Source organism: Solanum lycopersicum, chromosome 1 (genome assembly GCF_036512215.1).
Source record: "Solanum lycopersicum chromosome 1, SLM_r2.1".
Lineage (NCBI taxonomy): Eukaryota > Viridiplantae > Streptophyta > Magnoliopsida > Solanales > Solanaceae > Solanum > Solanum lycopersicum.
In genome coordinates this window covers 83,597,755-83,616,744 of record NC_090800.1, presented here as the reverse complement: position 1 = coordinate 83,616,744, position 18,990 = coordinate 83,597,755, and the positions used below count along the sequence as shown (strand labels likewise).

Genomic DNA, 18,990 nt, shown 5'->3' with positions numbered 1-18,990 from the left:
ATCGCTATTGAGCCAAATATGACACTATATATATGTATATACATATTCATATTTTTTCTTCCTCCTCCTCTTTCTCTTCCTCGTAAAAGCTTTGTATATACGACGTACAAAGTTTATAAATAAAAAATGGCGAGCGAAGAAAGGAGGGAGACGCTACTAAATAAGAGAGAAGAGAAACACTACTACGAAAATTGCCCCGGTTGTAAAATGGATCTTCACAAAGCGGGTCAAACGGGTTTACCCGTTAAGGAGCTTTTCACTATATGGGTTGTCGTGCTTGGTACAGGTAATATCCATCATCATAGTAAAACTTTATTATTCGTATTAATAAAAAGTATATGCGAATTATTCATTAAGATATGTGTTATATATTAATATATTTGTTCGATTAATTAAAAATCAAATATGATAATTTATAGAGACTCACAAATGAAATATGGATCATGGTAAGAGAGATTTGATTGGATTGATTTGAAATTTGAGCAAATTTATTTTTAAATTATTTTTAGTTTTTGGAAGTAGTTGCAACGTTAAAAATGACTTTAAAAAATAAAAAATTAAAAGAAAAGATCACTATTTACTTTTTATTTTTTGATTTAAAAAGTCATTTAAATTTGATTTTTATTTTTTTGACTTAAAAGTTATTTTTCAAGTTAATCCAAACAGACTCTATGTAGTAAGAATATATGTTGTATATTCATTAGGTTAAATATCAGATCGATACGTGCCATATTAATAAGTGTTTCTGTATCTTTTTTTTTTTAATTCTAAAATACTTTGCATTATTTTTCGTAACTTAAATTTTATTTTTTGAGCCTTTTACTGTTGTTGAATCTGATTTTGAATTTCACTTTTAACATATTTTTTTATTTTTGACTCGGCCATTTTCAGAGCTCACTTTTAACATGTTCCTTTTTTCTTAAATAGGACCTATGTGGCGTGAATTCAAAATATCAAATTTTAATATAGATTCTAATTACCAAACACCGAATGAATAGAAAAAACGCCATACATTGTTTTTCGCTATGCCTATTTATTGCTCTAATTTTATGTGGATTACTAAATAAAGATTAATATAATTGTATAGTTAATGAAAGAACAATTTTAAACCTAAGAATAGCGTTAACGACGATTTGATTCAATAAATAAAAGAAAAGACTAATTTAGGTCCACCAATCAGAAATTGTATAACTATTCCTTTCTCCGTTCATTTTTACTATCACTTATTCTTAGATATGGCTGTTATTTTTATTTATTATTTTTAATATAAAAAAAGATATTAAACTTTTTTTCATATTTTACGTTTAATATAAAAAAAATTCTAAATATTTTCTTAAGACATCATTTAATAAGAATAATTTAATCAAATATCTATATCAATAATTAATAAAGAAATGTAAAATTGTGCTTTGTTATTTTATTTACTTATTTATGAAAATAAAAGGTGAAGATTTGTGATAAATTGTTTTTTTCACGTGACAATTATGTGGAGGGCTGGTGGCAAACGTGTCATTTTCCTAGCATCTAAAAATTTAATTTTTTTTTATTGGTAATTTGTATGTGTTACTTTTACTTGTCACCTTTTTGGATTATACATTTAAAGAAAACATTATTTGACCTTTATTCAATAAATAAAAAAGAGTATTAATTTAAACTTTAAGCTATCATGTATGTATCAGAGTATGTATTCTTTCACATGTTTTTTTTTTTTGCTAATTAGGAGTAATTTTACTGTTGCAACAAATAAATTTGTAATTTTATTGTAAAAAATTGTTGGTTGATATTCAAACTGATGATTTTTTTTTCTTCTGTTTTCACGGGATTCAACTGTGATCAGCACTTCCAATATCATCTCTCTTTCCATTTCTTTATTTCATGGTAAGAACTCTAATTATTTTGTTTGTTGTTTCCCTCCGTCCGATATTGTTTGTTAGGATTTCTATTTTTAGAGTCAAATTATAAAGACTTAGATTAATATTTTAATATGTATTTTTTCATCATATTAATATGCAAAAAATTGTAATTTTGTAGTATTTTTCATATAGTTTTAAAATATCTAATTTTTTTGTTTAAAATATCGAATTAATGTGATCCAATTTACCTTTGACTTTCGATAAGTGTAACATGACAAATAATTTCGGATGGAGGGAGTAATTTTTTGACATAATATGACGATATTTCAACTTTAAGTGGTGTACAAGTAAACACTTAAACTTATATAAAATTAAATAAATAGATACATTAATTTTACGTGACGTCCTACATGACAATTTTGTGTCCTATGTGACGTCTTACATGTATTATGTCACGTAGGACGTGTGTGTCAATTTGTTTAATTTTATACAAATTTAAGTATCTACTTATGCACACTCAAAATTAAAGGGCATAAATGTTAGCAGAATCGAATTTAAAGGACATATTTATGCACTATGCCTAATTTTTTTGCGAACTCATTTTATTGTGTTTGGTAATTAGTAAGTAAAAAATATTACTCAAAAAATATTTGTATATAATTTGGAAAAATATAATTTGAGGTCGAGGTGGGGAAGCAGGGGTGTGGGGTGTTAGGACCGGAAAGAAGCAGGTGTAAATGCGGAAGCTAGCAATGCAAACCTCGAAAGACCACGAGTAAGAAGACAACGAGAAATATACCAAAAGACACAAAGATTTAACGTGGTTCGGTCAATCGACCTACGTCCACAAAGGAGATGAGCAATCCACTATAAATATGAGAGTACAAAATACAGAGGGAAACAACCTCGACCAATTCACTCAGAATACATGGGAGGTTCACATAAGTGATAACGTATCAAGCTTGTGACCCACAAATTCTCCCTCTAACCAAAACTCTCAAAGCCCTTAAGACTACATTGTGAATGCTGATTAAGTTAGAAGGAATATTCGTCTATTTATAGAGTCCTAAACCTTTTCCTACAAGAAAAGGATTAGTCAATCCAAAACCTTATCCTACAAGGAAAACCTATTTATGGTACATTGTGAATGCTGATTAAGTTAAAAGGAATATTTCTCTATTTATAGAGTCCTAAACCTTTTCCTACAAGAAAAGGATTAGTCAATCCAAAACCTTATCCTACAAGGAAAATCTATTTATGGTAAGAAATATAGGGCAAATAAAACCCAACATGGGGATGGTGGTGATGAGGGCTATGGGGGGCGGTAAGAACACAATCAATGTGAAATGTCACTAGCAAAACAATCGAAGTCATTTTAGTTATTTGTAAGGAAAATGCATATCAAATTATTTGACCAAATCTAACATCAAAAAATTAAAAAACATTCTTCTGAACATAAAGTTCATGCTATATTGTGGCAATCTATTGACTTAATAATTTTTGATAATGCTACAGGTAAGGGACTTTCACATTGCAAAGAGAGAGGAAGATATTGGTTCCTATGCAGGTTATATAGGTAAGCTTATGTCATTTGTACTATCTTGATGTATATATATATTCACATAGGCGTTCTGTTCAAAAATACTTACAAATCTCTTAAATAACGAAGGTTCTGCATTTATGTTTGGAAGAACTTTAACATCTGCCTTTTGGGGTGTTGTGGCTGACCAATATGGACGAAAACCAGTTATAATTTTCGGCACTTCTATAGTGTACGTATGTCTAATCTTAACAGAAATGTTTACGTTTCGATTTCATTCATTTCAATATCAATACGTTTATTTATATTTATTTTTTTGATTTGAGTTCAGGGTTATTTTCAATACTTTTTTTGGTCTTAGTGCCAACTTTTGGATGGCTGTTGTAACAAGATTTCTTCTTGGTAGTTTAAATGGTTTGCTTGGACCAATAAAGGTATTCTGTTATACGATTAAATACCGTGAATCCTCAGTTATTCTGTTAACATACTTACCTTCCATGTTTAGGCATATGCTGCTGAGATTTTTCGCGAAGAATATCAAGCACTAGGAATGTCAACGGTAATATATTTCTATGTAATTCTAACATAGGACGAATATCCGGTACTAGGAATGTCATTGAAATTTTTGTTGATATTTTAGATTAGTAGTGCATGGGGCATTGGATTGATTATTGGTCCAGCTTTAGGTGGTTTTCTTGCTCAGGTAAGTTCGTTTTGTACTTCATTGCTTCTGCTAGTGATAAAGAGTTAGTCATTTTATGATAAGTTGTAATACAACATGCATGTTTGTTCTCAAAATGTTTGTATTTTTGTTAGCCTGCAGAGAAATATCCAGACTTGTTCTCAAAGGGTTCATTATTTGGGAGGTAATTTGCTCTCTTGCTTTTCAGGATTATAACGTCTTCTTCAGTTTGTTGAAGACTGAAGTGTTTCTTGGCTCCAACATTTGATGTTTTTTTGCAGATTTCCCTATTTCTTGCCTTGCCTATGCATATCAGTGTTCGCCTTGGTTGTGGCTGTTGGTTCATTTTGGATTCCGGTAAATCTAGCTATATGATTATGTTGATTCCTTCCGCATCTTGTAAAGATACATACTGTTTCTGTTAAATCTTGTTTCCGTTCAAGTTAACAATCAAAGTATCAGTATTTCACCGAATGAGAAAAATTGAATTTTGCGTAATGTTTAATGGATAAAGGATCATGTATATATATATATATCGTTTCAGATATCCATATTACTTTAGTGTTGCAATGTTTCTGAGAGACGAGAGTGAGATCCGTCTAGACAGCTGTTTCCTTGTTTCTCGAACCACATTAATCCATTCGTCTTTCTCGGCTTTGTCCTCTGGCTTCTCTGGTTTCCCATCTTTAATCGTTGAGCTGGAAGATTGGTAGATTTCATCCTTACAGCTCATGAACTGCAGGAAACATTACATAACCATGATTCAGAAAGGCCGCGTCCAGATTCTTACAAGGCTCTGGAGGCTGCATCAGATACAAAAGACGGAAATGAATCAGCCCCAAAAGAAAATCTTTTTAAGAACTGGCCGTTGATGTCATCTATCATATCATACTGCGTTTTCGCTCTTCATGATATGGCGTACTCAGAGGTATACTATATATATCACTAATAAGTGTCATTCTAAGAGTAGCTGATCAGATTCAGGGACGTTCCTTTGAGGAAACACACAGACGTTCTTTCATTTCTCACATTCATTCGAAATGTATTTGCTTGTACAGATTTTCTCATTATGGGCTGTTAGCCCCAGAAAATTTGGGGGCTTAAGTTATTCAACTGCTGATGTTGGTGAAGTACTATCAATATCAGGTGCAAGACAATTTCATCGTAATTTATACTACTCGTCTATGAATATACAACAATCCATATTGAAATGGTGGCGGTTTCAGGGTTTGGCCTTCTAGTCTTTCAACTTACATTGTATTCATCGGTTGCCAAGTATATTGGCCCTGTCATGACTGCTCGAGCTGGAGGAGTAAGCACTCGATTAATTCATACAATATGCTAATTAAACTCTTGCATTCTATGACCACACATCCTGAAAGGCTTTAGCTTGTAATGTGATCAGGTTTTGTCAATTGTTTTACTGACGACTTACCCTTATATCGCTATGCTGTCTGGGACTACCCTCTCCGTGGTGATGAATGTCGTATCCATGATGAAGAATATCTTATCCGTAAGTACTTTTTTTCACTCTGGTGTCTGTAATTTTCATACCAGTACTCAATGTGTTGTTTATTGTGCTTTCGACTTTTTTCTATGTCCTAATTTTGATGTCAAGTTGTAACATTGAATTCAGATTTCCATCATAACGGGGTTGTTCATATTACAAAACAAAGCAGTGGTAAATTCTTCTTTACACAGAAGCTAGCACTATGTTTTTCATGCTATATGCTGCATTTGATGTTGTATAATTTGAAACTGCAGGACCAGCGACAGCGCGGAGCTGCTAATGGTCTTGCCATGACAGGAATGTCATTTTTTAAAGCTCTTGGACCAGCTGGGGGAGGAGCACTGTGAGTTCACTTGTTTATCTCACTCCTGTTTCCTAGTTACTCGTCTTAAATTGACGCGTTTTTCTTGATTCATGTAGCTTTTCTTGGGCACAAAAAAGGCTTCATGCTTCTATTCTTCCTGGTAATGACTAAATAACTAAATTCAGTTGAACTCGTAGCACATACATTGTGTCCCACTTATGTTTGTGTTCAACTCGAATGCAGGTAATCATGTGGTGTTCTTTGTGTTGAATATGATTGAGGCAATTGGTGTGTTGCTGACTTTCAAACCATTCCTTGTTGAAGCACAAAATACTAATTAATCAAACGAAAATTTATGTATGATTATTTTTTTAATATTCTATTTTATGCGTTATAACGATTAGAAATTAAAAAAAGGGTGTCCTATTGTAACCAATTCAATTCGAATGAAATTCATCTACACAGATAGAAGCAATGTCAACTTCTCTTCCACTATATCCGTATTATATAATTACTTAGGAATGTTTGTCATTCCATATAATTTTCCCTTCTTATTTTACTTGTTGGAGCTCTTGTACGCAAATTGTTACTGTTTGCTTTATCACATTTAATTCATCAAAGGCGATTGTCTTTTAGATAAAGGAAAATGCTCAAAAATTTCGTTCATTTATGTCATTACCGTTAAAGAAAATGTTCGCCATTATGTTTTAACGGTGGTCTAACAAAATTATTTTTGACAAGTGACCAATTATGATTCAGTCATATTGTCAAAATTTTTAATACGAAAATCAAAAAAAATAATCAATTTTTGTTCAAAATTTTGATTTTTTATTTTAAAAAAATTGATGATGTGACCAATTATAAATCAGTCACGTCATCAATATATTAAATAAAAAGAATTAAAAAAATTTAATTCAACTTTTTTTTTCCAAAATTATAATTTTTTTAACAAAAAAAATTAATAACGTTGCTGAATTATAATTGACCACGTGTCAAAAATAATTTTACAAAATTAATATTAAAAAATAATGACATATATGCGTCTTTTCTTGATTAAAAATAACTTAATCATCTTTTGAGATCGCGACTCAAAGTCGTGGACTAGACCAAAGGACTGTCGGATCAATTAAAGAGGGTGTCTGTTGTAACTAACTAGGCCAAGGTGGTCCATAGGTGCATTAAAGAAGTGATATAAAATTCAAAATCATGGATTAAAGGTTAAATATATCGATTGTTATTATACATTTGGTTAAAAGATAAAATTATAATCTGATCATTATATATATATATTTTTGTTTTAATTTAATTAAATAATTTTTTTAATTTATTTAAAAAGATAATTTTTTTTTTTTTTTACCAATTTTTTAATTTCAACTTTCTGCACGTCATGTTACACCAACCATGAAATTAATGTATTGGTAAATTAGATATATCTTTAAATTTAGACAAAAAAATTCAGAATCTTACTTGCATATATTTTTTAAAACTCCTGAATTAAAATAAGGTTAAACAAAAATATAATTTTGATATTATGAAAAATGATTGATTCCAACAAATTTGTGAAGTCTTTGTAGTCTCAATCGTGAGCAATGATGTCATCGAGGATGGGACAAAATCTGCTAGTTTTAATTATTCCTATCGCAATTTATGTTTTGGAATATCATTATATATTTTATATGATTTAAAAATATTGCACATTATTATGTAATATTATTTTTATATGATTTTTAAATATTTTAAATAGTTATTATCATATATTTATGTAATTCTTAAATATTATATATTACTCTTTTTGTTGTCAAATAAATTCAAGAATAAATTAAGTTTTTTTATTAACTTTTTTTTAAAAAAAATACTATTTCAAATTAATGAAATTATAGTACTTTTATATTATTTTCGAATAATGCACATTACTTCAAAAAAAAAAAATATTTCAAATTGTTAATTATTGAAATTATTGTACTTTTTACATTGTTTTCAAATAATGCATATTACTTTTTAGGTCTAATTTATATGATATTAAATTATTAATAGAATTACTTTCAAGAGTCCTAAATTAATTATTTATATATATTTTAAATATTTTAAATTATTAATTATTATTATAATTTTTAATATTTATAAATAATTTGTAAATTATAAAAAAAAAAAAAACAAGTATACCTAACACTTGTTCCACCGCTATCGTTAGCTGCTTTAAAGCCTTTTGTCAACCTTCCTTCGTTTCGATTATTTGTCAAATATTTTCTAATTATTTATTTTATTAATAATTTATATTAAATTAATATCTTTAAAATATATATAATTAATAAATATATTTGAGATCCTAACTATTAATATAAATAAAATAATATACTCACTATAATAATAATGTTATGTTTTTGATAAATATGTCTAATTAGCAAAAAGGACCATTATTGCAATTTATTGTCTTAGTCACGTGTTACACAGTAATACCTACTTTTTTGATTGAAATATTTCAAATCGTCTAATATGAGATATAAGAAAATAATGTATACATTAGTTTTGACTTTTGATGTTTTTTAATTCTTCAAATATTTTGATGTTTTTTAATTCTTCATTTGGTAGTATTCTTAGTTTATGCGCAACTGATACATGCCTTTATATACAATAAATCAATGACGCCAATAATATGAGGCACTCTCTTCATTTTAATTTAGTGGTATATTTTGAATTTTGAGATTTGAATTAATTTTTTTATCGTAAATTTTTATATATATTTTTTTAAAAAAATTGAATTGTTAATTATTGTAATTTATAATACTTTTTACGTAGTTTGTAAATATATTAATTTTATTTTAAAAAATTTGAACATTCAATGTGAAATTGTCGATCAAGCTTAAATGTTTGATTCTAAAAGCTGAATAATGCACGTGAATTAAGACAAAGAGAATTCTATTCTTTGAAAAAAAACTTACCCGCATCGAGTGTTTACACCCAATTGATACAATTTTTATTATTATGTGATTTAATGAAGTAAAATACATATTAATTAATTAAAATTAAATAAAATGAATTATACATTTAAACACATGGCATGCATGTGTTGAATTATTATAAACACTCGATGCGGACAAATTTTATACTTTTTATTCTTGTCACCTTTATTTAATGTCATCTGTCATGTCCCGTGACTTGTGAGTAGATTGTCTAATACCACATTTTAGATAAAATTCTAAGTCCGTAACACATTTTATTGTATTCGTCGTATTTATTAAATACTACTAAAAATAAAGTACCGGATAAAAAAACAATTACAACATAATTATACTTTATACATTTTATTTATTTATCTTTTTGTCCAACTATAGTTGTTCAATATTAATTTGATACACCTCTTAAAAAATTATAAATAGAAAAATAATTTTACCATATCACTATTTGGATATGCATAGAAAACAATTGAAAATGTGAAGGAGAAATAAATATAATTAATGATAAAGATAAATTAGGAATAAAATATAAATTATTCAAAAATTTCATAAAATAAACAAATATTATTAAATATCTATTTTTAATATAATGGATTAATACTATTCAACGGATCAAGTATCATTGAGATACACTGTATAATGTGTAGCACTTGTTTAATTGTATGTGTTTGTTAGCCAATTGAAATCGAACGGGAGCGTAACGTTTGTTTGTCAAATTAGACGGATAACTAAAATATTTTATATATCACAAATTTTGAGATGATTTATGTCTCATTTGTTTGCTCGAGATTTGAATCTTAATGATTTAGATTCGGTGTATTAAGTATGAATGATTTTTAGATCTGAATCTTAATCAGTCAGATCCAGTCCATTAAGTTTATTTATTTTGTTTTCTTAATAACCTTTGGGGATAAAAAAGGTCTGAACGAATCAGATCTGTATGAGATTTTAACTCATTTGATAAGTTATCAAATAATAAATCATATCTTCTCTGCTTTGGACGTGCCTTTTGATCTAATAACTAAAAACTTTATTTCTCTCTTTTCTCAATCAAACACCCTTTTTACCCAACATGTAAGTTTTCATAAATTCTTTCAAGTATTTTTTTTTATATTGATAATTTTCTTGTATTGACGTGTGTCAAAAACATTGGGTGCAATAATATTTTTGGTGTATTATTGTTTATCAATGTTTGAATGAAAGAATAGTACTTCAAATGAAGATTTTATGGAGTAATATTTTATTAATATAATGTTTTACTTTACTTGCACATTCAGATATTGAAAACAAACAACATTAATGATTTAGTGTCCAGATTTAGAGACGACATCTTAATATTCAGATGTGTATTCAGATCAAAATACCAATATTCTAATACAAATCTTAATAATATGTATATTCAGATTCAGACCTGTTAATCTTAATGGAAACAAATGAAGTCTTAATGCACCATGTGATATGATATTATGATATGAAATTAATGTTTAAATTTGTGATTTCACGCTAATGAAATCATGAGATGAAATTATATGTTCTTCAAAAAATATGTTTTGGAAATTCAATATCATGATTTGAGATTTTTTAAATATAAAAATCGACCCATAAATTTATATCTTGTTAAACAAATTCATATTTATATATTTATTTCATATGAAAATAAAATTTATAATCCTATCATTACAATTTAAAATTTATTATTACTTTAAATCAATTCCTACTTTATCATTTATATTCATCAAATTCATTATTTTTTAAAATCAAATTTATTACTATTACTTTAATATTTAATAAATAAATAATTATTAATCTATACTCAGTGAACAAGACTAACCATAATGACTTTGTAATAATTTATTAAGCAGTTTTATAAATTTTTGTTAATTTTATGTACTTCTTATGTTATGAGAATGTATGCACTACAAAAATTTCATAAAACTTTAGCTCCGTATCATAATTTCATATCACAAGTTCAAACAACTGTTTTTTATAATTTTCCTCCGACCAAACAAATATTCTATATAAAGATACATAAATCAATGACAAGATTGCGTTTCATACTTTTCTTCTAGCAGGATTCAGAGATAAAACTTTAAATATTGATTGTTGTCTGCAGATTTGCTTCGTTTATTTCCCTTATTTACCGTATAAAACAATTATTTAATTTTATGTTTATTTTTATTTTTGTTATTTTATATTTAGTATATATATTTTTCAAAATATTAAATAATATTATTTTTATTGTTTATTGTTTAAAAATGTATATCAAAGTCAATTATCAAACATAAATATATTAATTACACTAAAATGAAGGCAACCACCCCTTTCTCGTATAAAATAAATAAATTGCATTCTAAGCGTGTTCACTAGCTAAAAAATTTACTTATAAAATTTTTAAATTTTTTGAAATAAATTTGAATATTAAGTAAAAGATATTATCAAAATATTTAAAAAATTTACTATTAAAAGATAAATTAATATAATTTAATTTTAAAAAGATGTCGAATAAAATGAAACCGTGAAAATATAATGGGAGTGTTTTTATAAGTTAGTGCATGAGAGAAACGCGACGAATAGAAAAACGTGTTCTGTGTTCTTCCTTCTTCTTCTTCTTCGTTTCCTCTCAAAAAATAAAAATGGCGGAAGAATTAGAAACTTCGCTGCTAAATAAGAAAGATTACTACGAGAATTGTCCGGGTTGTAAAGTAGATCTACATAAAGCGGGTCAAACGGGTTTACCCATTAAGGAGCTCTTCACTGTATGGGTTGTCATCCTTAGCGCAGGTAACCCATCAATTTCATATACCGCTGCTTTTTTTTTTTCTGTCGTCTTTTCCGGTGAATTCTCAGCCAGAAAAATGCCCAAACTTTTACGAGCATGTGCTCTTTCCGTTCCGTACCCGGCGGCTTTAGTTTTTAGTACGTTTGGATTAACATATTTCAGATGCTTTTAATTCGCTTTTTTGATAATTTTATATATAGTATTTAGATAAAATAAAAAAAGCACTTTTAAGTTAAAATTGTAAAAATAAGCAAATAAAACAACAACAAAAAAAAAAAAACTAAATTCTTTTTTGATATTTTCTTGTAATTTAGTAAATTTAAACTTATTTTTCCTCTTAAAAAATATCGTGCATACTTTTTAGTTTGTAGCAAATCAACTTTATTCTTGAATTATTAAAGTAAATATTTATTTTGGGATGAATTTCTTTTAAAGCTTAAACGACCGTACTAGAGTAATTAAGAAGTTACTTCATTAATTATTTTTTTTCCTTTTCAAATTTACCTTTTTTATTTAGATAAGAAGGTTCGTATGTATTGTACTATTTTTAAAATCATTTTCGGGTGTGTTGATATTTTCACAATAAATAAATGAGTTTTTTTTTAAAATTTATTTTATAATTTTTGGTATCATATAGGTAAGAAAAAATAGTACGTATGGTTCCCAAGAGCAGCATTTATATTGGAGGAACTATTTTTCTCTTTTGGTAATAACTATGAATTAAATTTTGAAGACCTTATATGCGTTTCCACAAATGATACGTATATTTTACCAAGTGATAAATTGTATTGTTCAAGCTTTTAAAAAAATTCTATTTGGCATCAAATTATTAAAAAATGGAATAAAATAATGGAACTAGTAGCAATTAGGAGTGGCAAATATTTATTATAAAAAATGTTTAGATAAAATAATGTGAATAAAATAATAAAAACGAGTTAAATAAAAATAAATGAAATATTAACGCGAATAGAACTCAAGAACTCATGCCTACTCATGAAAATAACAAGCATACAAATGAATATTGATTGTATGAATATCCATTTTTTTAGCGGATAATTTTCATATTTGATCCATTTTTAGAAGTTGATTATCCGAACCATATCTAATGGGTGGTAACTCATTTTTAAAAAACCAGTTTGCTTATGAAATAAGATGTTTAAATAATTGTTTGTAGGCAAAAATCTTAATATAGATTAGAATTTTGAGCTTGAGCTGGTTATATGATAAAATATTAAGATAAGACACTAATATTATGAAATAATTTTTTCGTCTATTTAGATATTGTTTGCCACCAATATTCAGCTGTCCCTTGGAAGTGCTTGTGTAAAACCTTTAATTTTTTTTAAGATTTTTTTTTTTATAATCGTGATGTCCAAGACACTTTGCATGTAACTCGATTAATTTTATGGAATATGTACTATCTCTATGAGTACATGTATCACGTAACTCTGTCCACCAAGCTTAGACAGATGAAAAGAAATTATTAATACTTGGTGTTTTTGCCCATATTACCTTCTAAAAGTTTTTCATTATACACCAAAAAAATCTGGATTAGTTTCTTGGAGCTTTTCTTTGTATGCCTAATCATAAGTTAGATAGTTATTGCTACAAGCCTTTTCAGATGATCCTTCTTTTGATTTTATCTATTGACATTCAGACTGATGTTTATTTCTACTTCTTTTTTCATGGGATTCAACTATGATCAGCACTTCCAATATCATCTCTCTTTCCGTTTGTTTATTTCATGGTAAGATCACTCAACTCTTGCTATATCACGACAATTCATTAGCTCCTAACTTTTTGCATCCTGTACAGATAAGGGACTTTCACATTGCAAAGAGAGAGGAAGATATTAGTACATATGCAGGTTATGTAGGTAAAGCTTATTTCATGCCATAATTTGTATGTTGAGATATATGATTATATAAATGTCTGTCGAAATTCAAATAAATCCTTATGATCAATTTCCTGAAAATACTCAAGGTTCTGCATTTATGCTTGGAAGAGCTTTGACATCTGTCTTATGGGGAACAGTGGCTGATCGATATGGACGAAAACCAGTTATAGTTTTTGGCACTTTTGTAGTGTACGTTAATCTTTATTCAAATGTTCTCTTTAAGACTAAACTTAAATATCAACAAGTTTATACTTTTTGCTTTAATTGTGCTTCAGGGTTATTTTCAATACTCTCTTTGGTCTTAGTGTTAACTTTTGGATGGCAGTTATTACACGATTTCTTCTCGGTTTCTTAAATGGTTTGATGGGACCAATAAGGGTATGCTATCGGTTTAATTCTATCTTACGATTCAGAACTGCATCCTCTGCTATTTATTAAGATACTTACCTTCCATTCTTAGGCATATGCTGCAGAAATTTTTCGTGAAGAGTATCAAGCAATGGGAATGTCAACGGTAATATGCTCTTAGTTTTCAGTTTTGCAAATGATTTCTAACAAATGAGAGTATTGCAACAATTTCAGAGTGACAAAAGAAATGGCAAGAATGCATTTTTGTATGACCATTTGGACAGTGGATTTTAGAGAAGTTTTATTTTATTTGTATTGTTTCAGATTAGTAGTGCCTGGGGTATTGGATTGATTATTGGCCCAGCTATAGGAGGCTTCTTTGCTCAGGTATTTTCTTTTACTTTTTGTAATCCTTTTTCTGAGGTATAAAATCTGATTATTTAGTCGTTTTAAGAGAAATTTCTTAGCCTTAAATCCGTAATCTTTCTACTTATAAGTTCTTAACTATAGAATTGAGGAACATTTTGAGAAAATTACCATTAGCATAAATTCTCTAAATGTCGGCTTTTACCTTAGCCTGCAGAGAAATATCCGGCTGCATTCTCAAAGGATTCTATATTTGGGAGGTATTTGTCTTCTTTCTTTTCATAATTGTGTATCTTCTTCTGTTGCTTGAATTACTCCTCGAGATCCAACGTATGATTTTTTTCTGCAGATTTCCCTACTTCTTGCCTTGCTTATGCATATCACTGTTTTCCTTGGTCGTGGGTATAGCTTCAATTTGGCTGCCGGTAAATTTATATGATTATGTTGATGACTTTTGCGTCTACGGCACATGTTGTTTCTGTCAAATCTTGTTTGCAGTCATACAATTAGTATTTCACCTCCGGAGAAAACTTGAAATTCAATATGTTGGGAGCCTACATATTGTGGTTTGTCTTAGTTTCTTTTTCTTGTTGGTTTTGGTAGCCTACAACATGTTGAAAGAGTGCAAACTAAGGCTTAACTGGTGAAGTTGAGGATTTAGTCAATAGTTACTTTTTCTGCTACTTAATATGTGGCGTGTGTTGTGTCGGATAAGGAGTAGTGGTAATAGGGTGTATCTCTGGTGTTTCTGTGATAAGAAAACTCTTAATATAATGGACTCATTTCTTCATCTTACCGACAATATATAGATTTCTGAATTTCTCGAGCCACTTTAATCTTTAACCCGTGCGTCTTCATTGCTATTTTCATATAGTAGTCCTCCTTAAAGCTCATGGATTGCAGGAAACATTACACAATCATGATACAAGAACGCCGCCTCAAAGATCATACAAGGCTCTGGAGGCTGCATCTGATACAAAAGAAGGAAACGAATCAACCCCCACAAAAAGCCTTTTCAAGAACTGGCCATTGATGTCGGCTATCATCTTATACTGTGTCTTTGCTCTTCATGATATGGCTTACTCAGAGGTATATCTTATTTCTAACCCAAATTAAGTCACTTTAGGTGTAGGATACACTCACATCATGATTATGTAGGCATCTTCTACTATAGAAAAAGATAAAGCTATGCATATCTCTGGTATGACATCGGTTGGTTGCATGTTGACATGTGATGACTTTATTGGAAGTAGATTGTGTTAGATATTCCTAAAGGACGATGTCAATATATGTTATATGCTGATATGTGCCGGATTGGTTTCTTTTGCATGGTAAACTATGAAAGTAAATGGTACTTCACTTCAACAGTAAAAGGATTGTATGTTTTACAATTCTGCAGCTCTGTCTAGGCTCATTGGCCATCGGAAGCTATATAAACTTTTTACTTACTCTTATGGCAGATATTCTCATTATGGGCTGTGACCCCCAGAAAGTTTGGAGGCTTAAATTATTCAACTGTTGATGTTGGTGAAGTACTATCAATCTCGGGTACATGCCAATTTTCTAGTAATTTATATTCTTTTTCAGATAGACAAACGTTTGCTTGCCATTCTTTTTCCAACTAATCTCTTGTTTTTCTTTCGTCATCTCTGATGTGATTAGGAAGAAACACTTGGTGTACTCACACAGTCAAAATTACCACATGTTAAGGATTAGGGTATTTTAATCTATAATATCAAACTTACAATCCTTTTCAATATCAAACATTATAAATGAAACAGTAAAGAAGATGCAGAATGTGCTGTATGAAGCCATAACCTATGAATTTAACGTAAAACTTAACAAAGTAATGTGAACAGTCCCGTGGTTTACTAATATCAGTCACACTGGCTGATGAAGTCAATGGTCATCGCCTTCGAGTCTCAGTCCCACATTCATCCCTATAGATTTTGTAATCGCTAGAATTATTTGATTATGCATTGAAGTTTGAAAGAAAGGAATTCACGTAATGTATTGCACCACAGTAACGTCTGATCCATCAAATGCATCAGAAGTACATAGATTAGTTGGAGTTCAGAAGTACGACTTACTCATATTTTAGGTTTACGACTACTTTTTTTCTATATTTATGATTATAGTTAGTAACGTTCTATGATAGTTTAGAATAAAGTTAGTTCCTTTCTCTGTTTCCTTTTGCTAATATTTTTCTCGGATGGTATTTGGATTATTTGTACATTTGCATTCTTGTAAAGCATACTAGAGCACAATTATGCTGTCATGAACATTACCATTCTCTAGAAGGTCAAGCAGAATTCTGGATTTTCGATTGGTAATCAATAGAAGAATTAGCTCAGGCAGAAATTATCTGAACCGTCTGCTCTCTCACATAGACCGAATTATAGCTAATACATTTCATTTCATATAGTGATCAGATATTTCATACTGAAATCATTGTGGGCTTGTGGCATTTCAGGATGCGGCCTTCTAGTCTTTCAACTAACTCTGTATCCATTGGTTGAGAGGTATTTTGGTCCTATTGTCATTGCTCGAATTGCAGGGGTAAGCACTTGACTTGTAAAATATGTTAAACTCCTGAGTTCTCTCCGACTTGCAGAAAATCTATAAGTTACTTTTAGTACTGTAATATGATCAGGTTTTGTCAATTCCCTTGTTGGCGTGTTACCCTTATATTGCTATGCTCTCTGGGACTGCTCTCTCTGTGGCGATAAATTTTGCATCCTTGTTGAAGAATGCTTTATCTGTAAGTACTTTTTCTTACCAGTCTATCTATTCTTGCTACCAGGTATCTTTGTGCACATATAACGTGCAAAACCAATACCTAGGTGGCCATTGTTAGAAAATGAACTATATTCTACATACCAATATCGAAATTTATGATCCAAAATTCTGACATTTGACTTCAAATTGCCTCCAGATCTGTATCATAACAGGGTTGTTCATATTGCAAAACAAATCAGTGGTAAATTGCTCTCTCCTTCAAAAGCTATATCTTGTAATTATCAATTGATTCACGTGGTCGTGGTGTGATATCAAAAAACTTATAACAACAGGACCAACGACAACGTGGAGCTGCTAATGGACTAGCCATGACATCTCAGTCTTTTTTCAAAGCTATAGGTCCAGCAGGGGCAGGAGTACTGTGAGTTCACTTACTTTGTTTTTCTTTAGAACTAGGAACGCGAGTCTCTTTCTTACAGCTAAAACTGTCGTCTTTTCTTAATTTGTGTAGCTTTTCTTGGGCACAAAAAAGGCTTGACGCTCCCATTCTTCCAGGTAATAACCAAATAACTGAGTTCAGTTGAATTCGTAGCACATACATTGCATCCACCTATCATCTCTCCGTTCATTTTTATATATGTTTGAGTTCAACTCGAATGCAGGTTCTCAAGTAGTATTCTTTGTGCTTAATGTGATTGAAGCAATTGGTGTGTTGCTGACATTCAAACCATTCCTTGTTGAAACACAAAATACCAATTAATCAGACAAGAACTTATGATCGTGCTAGGGACCGCTCTACCCTATAATATATGAACTTCCTGACACGAATCTGAATTTAGTTGGGAAACAGGGTGAAATAAAAAAAAAACTATGTATCTGAATGATTCATTTTTTTCTGCTAGCAATTATTTTTAGGTTAGAGGTTATTTTTTTTTATGTTTGTATGGGATGTAAAACTTCATTCATACCCAAAAGTTCTAATGTAGTGCATCAATGAAATGAAAATTTTACATATTTGAAAACTTGTAGGCATTTTGTCTCGAGGAAAATCAAACACATACTTTATAAAATATTTGATATATCTCACTTTTCGTCTAATAAATCAATTATTTGTCAATAAAAATATATGTATTAAATGATTATATTTTATTTAATTCTTATATTATAATTTCATCGTTATATTATACTTGTTCAATCCCAAACAAACCTTATCGATAGAAAGTTACTTGAAGGATATGTTTGGTCCGAAGGAAGGAAAATACTTTTTTTTTAAAAAAAAATAAGTAGATTTCTTACTCATCTTTTAATATTTGATAGGTAAATAAAGAACATTTCTATGTAATCTAATAAAAAACACTATCGACTTTCGGTATGTCGGTGGCCGGAAGGAGATTATGAATTTGAAATGTTATTTCTGAAATATTTTTCGTAGCTTTTAATTTTTTTTTAACCAATCAAACATGAAAAAATTAAAAATATTTTTCGTCGGTGCCAAACACACCCTCTAGGAATTGCGTTTCACGCTTCTCTTCTAGTAGGGTCCGGAGATCATATGCGTTTTGTGCTTCTTTGTTGTTAGAGTTTGTTTACAAAATTGATTTTGTTTGTTTTTATTATTATTTAATTATTAATTTCACTGAATAAAATAATAACGTGTTTTTGTTTGTTTGTTTTATTAATATAAACAAAGTCTTGTGGTCACTATTGGCGTCTTTGTGTTGTTTATTTACTTATTCTTTTGGAGTGATTGCCAAGTTATAAATTTGGTTTATGTAGCAAACTTGCCTGTGAACTCTATAAATTATAGAAAAAAATACATTAACAAGTCGTTTATATTAGTTGGTAAGCTTGAAGGGCTTTAAAATTTAAAATAATTTTATAAATAAATAATTATGTATTTGAAAAATACTAGGAATAAACAATTAACGTATTCAATAAAAAGTTCTAATAAGTATTTTTTATGTCAAACTAATTAATATAATTTATAAAAGTTATTTGTAATATTATAAAATATACCA

The 18,990-nt window shown here is 29.2% G+C and overlaps 2 protein-coding genes across 2 annotated transcripts; both read left to right on the top strand.

Moving 5' to 3' along the window:
* The first annotated feature begins 19 nt into the window (after nucleotides 1-19).
* LOC101247755 (protein ZINC INDUCED FACILITATOR-LIKE 1) lies at nucleotides 20-6,360 on the top strand. The gene is made up of 17 exons (XM_004230004.5): nucleotides 20-286; nucleotides 1,838-1,878; nucleotides 3,369-3,429; nucleotides 3,523-3,625; nucleotides 3,725-3,827; nucleotides 3,899-3,952; nucleotides 4,034-4,096; nucleotides 4,210-4,259; nucleotides 4,357-4,432; nucleotides 4,818-5,003; nucleotides 5,134-5,221; nucleotides 5,302-5,387; nucleotides 5,481-5,588; nucleotides 5,712-5,756; nucleotides 5,840-5,928; nucleotides 6,006-6,049; nucleotides 6,133-6,360. The coding sequence occupies exons 1-17, from the start codon at nucleotides 127-129 to the stop codon at nucleotides 6,228-6,230; spliced, it is 1,455 nt and encodes a 484-aa protein (XP_004230052.2). The 5' UTR covers nucleotides 20-126; the 3' UTR covers nucleotides 6,231-6,360.
* A 4,977-nt stretch (nucleotides 6,361-11,337) lies between these two features.
* LOC101247465 (protein ZINC INDUCED FACILITATOR-LIKE 1) lies at nucleotides 11,338-17,994 on the top strand. The gene is made up of 17 exons (XM_004230003.5): nucleotides 11,338-11,624; nucleotides 13,329-13,369; nucleotides 13,438-13,498; nucleotides 13,606-13,708; nucleotides 13,795-13,897; nucleotides 13,980-14,033; nucleotides 14,192-14,254; nucleotides 14,444-14,493; nucleotides 14,583-14,658; nucleotides 15,137-15,322; nucleotides 15,694-15,781; nucleotides 16,707-16,792; nucleotides 16,887-16,994; nucleotides 17,169-17,213; nucleotides 17,305-17,393; nucleotides 17,484-17,527; nucleotides 17,635-17,994. Exons 1-17 carry the CDS (start codon nucleotides 11,396-11,398, stop codon nucleotides 17,730-17,732), a joined length of 1,524 nt encoding a protein of 507 aa, XP_004230051.3. The 5' UTR covers nucleotides 11,338-11,395; the 3' UTR covers nucleotides 17,733-17,994.
* Nucleotides 17,995-18,990: the final 996 nt, after the last annotated feature.

Bases quoted from the DNA above. Each gene is read 5' to 3' on its own strand.
- LOC101247465 (XM_004230003.5), top strand. From the start codon at position 11,396: ATGAGAGAAACGCGACGAATAGAAAAACGTGTTCTGTGTTCTTCCTTC. The intron at 13,370-13,437 runs GTAAGATCACTC...CATCCTGTACAG, and splicing joins TTCCGTTTGTTTATTTCATG to ATAAGGGACTTTCACATTGC. The intron at 16,995-17,168 runs GTAAGTACTTTT...AATTGCCTCCAG, and splicing joins TGTTGAAGAATGCTTTATCT to ATCTGTATCATAACAGGGTT.
- LOC101247755 (XM_004230004.5), top strand. From the start codon at position 127: ATGGCGAGCGAAGAAAGGAGGGAGACGCTACTAAATAAGAGAGAAGAG. The intron at 287-1,837 runs GTAATATCCATC...AACTGTGATCAG, and splicing joins GGTTGTCGTGCTTGGTACAG to CACTTCCAATATCATCTCTC. The intron at 5,388-5,480 runs GTAAGCACTCGA...TAATGTGATCAG, and splicing joins TGACTGCTCGAGCTGGAGGA to GTTTTGTCAATTGTTTTACT.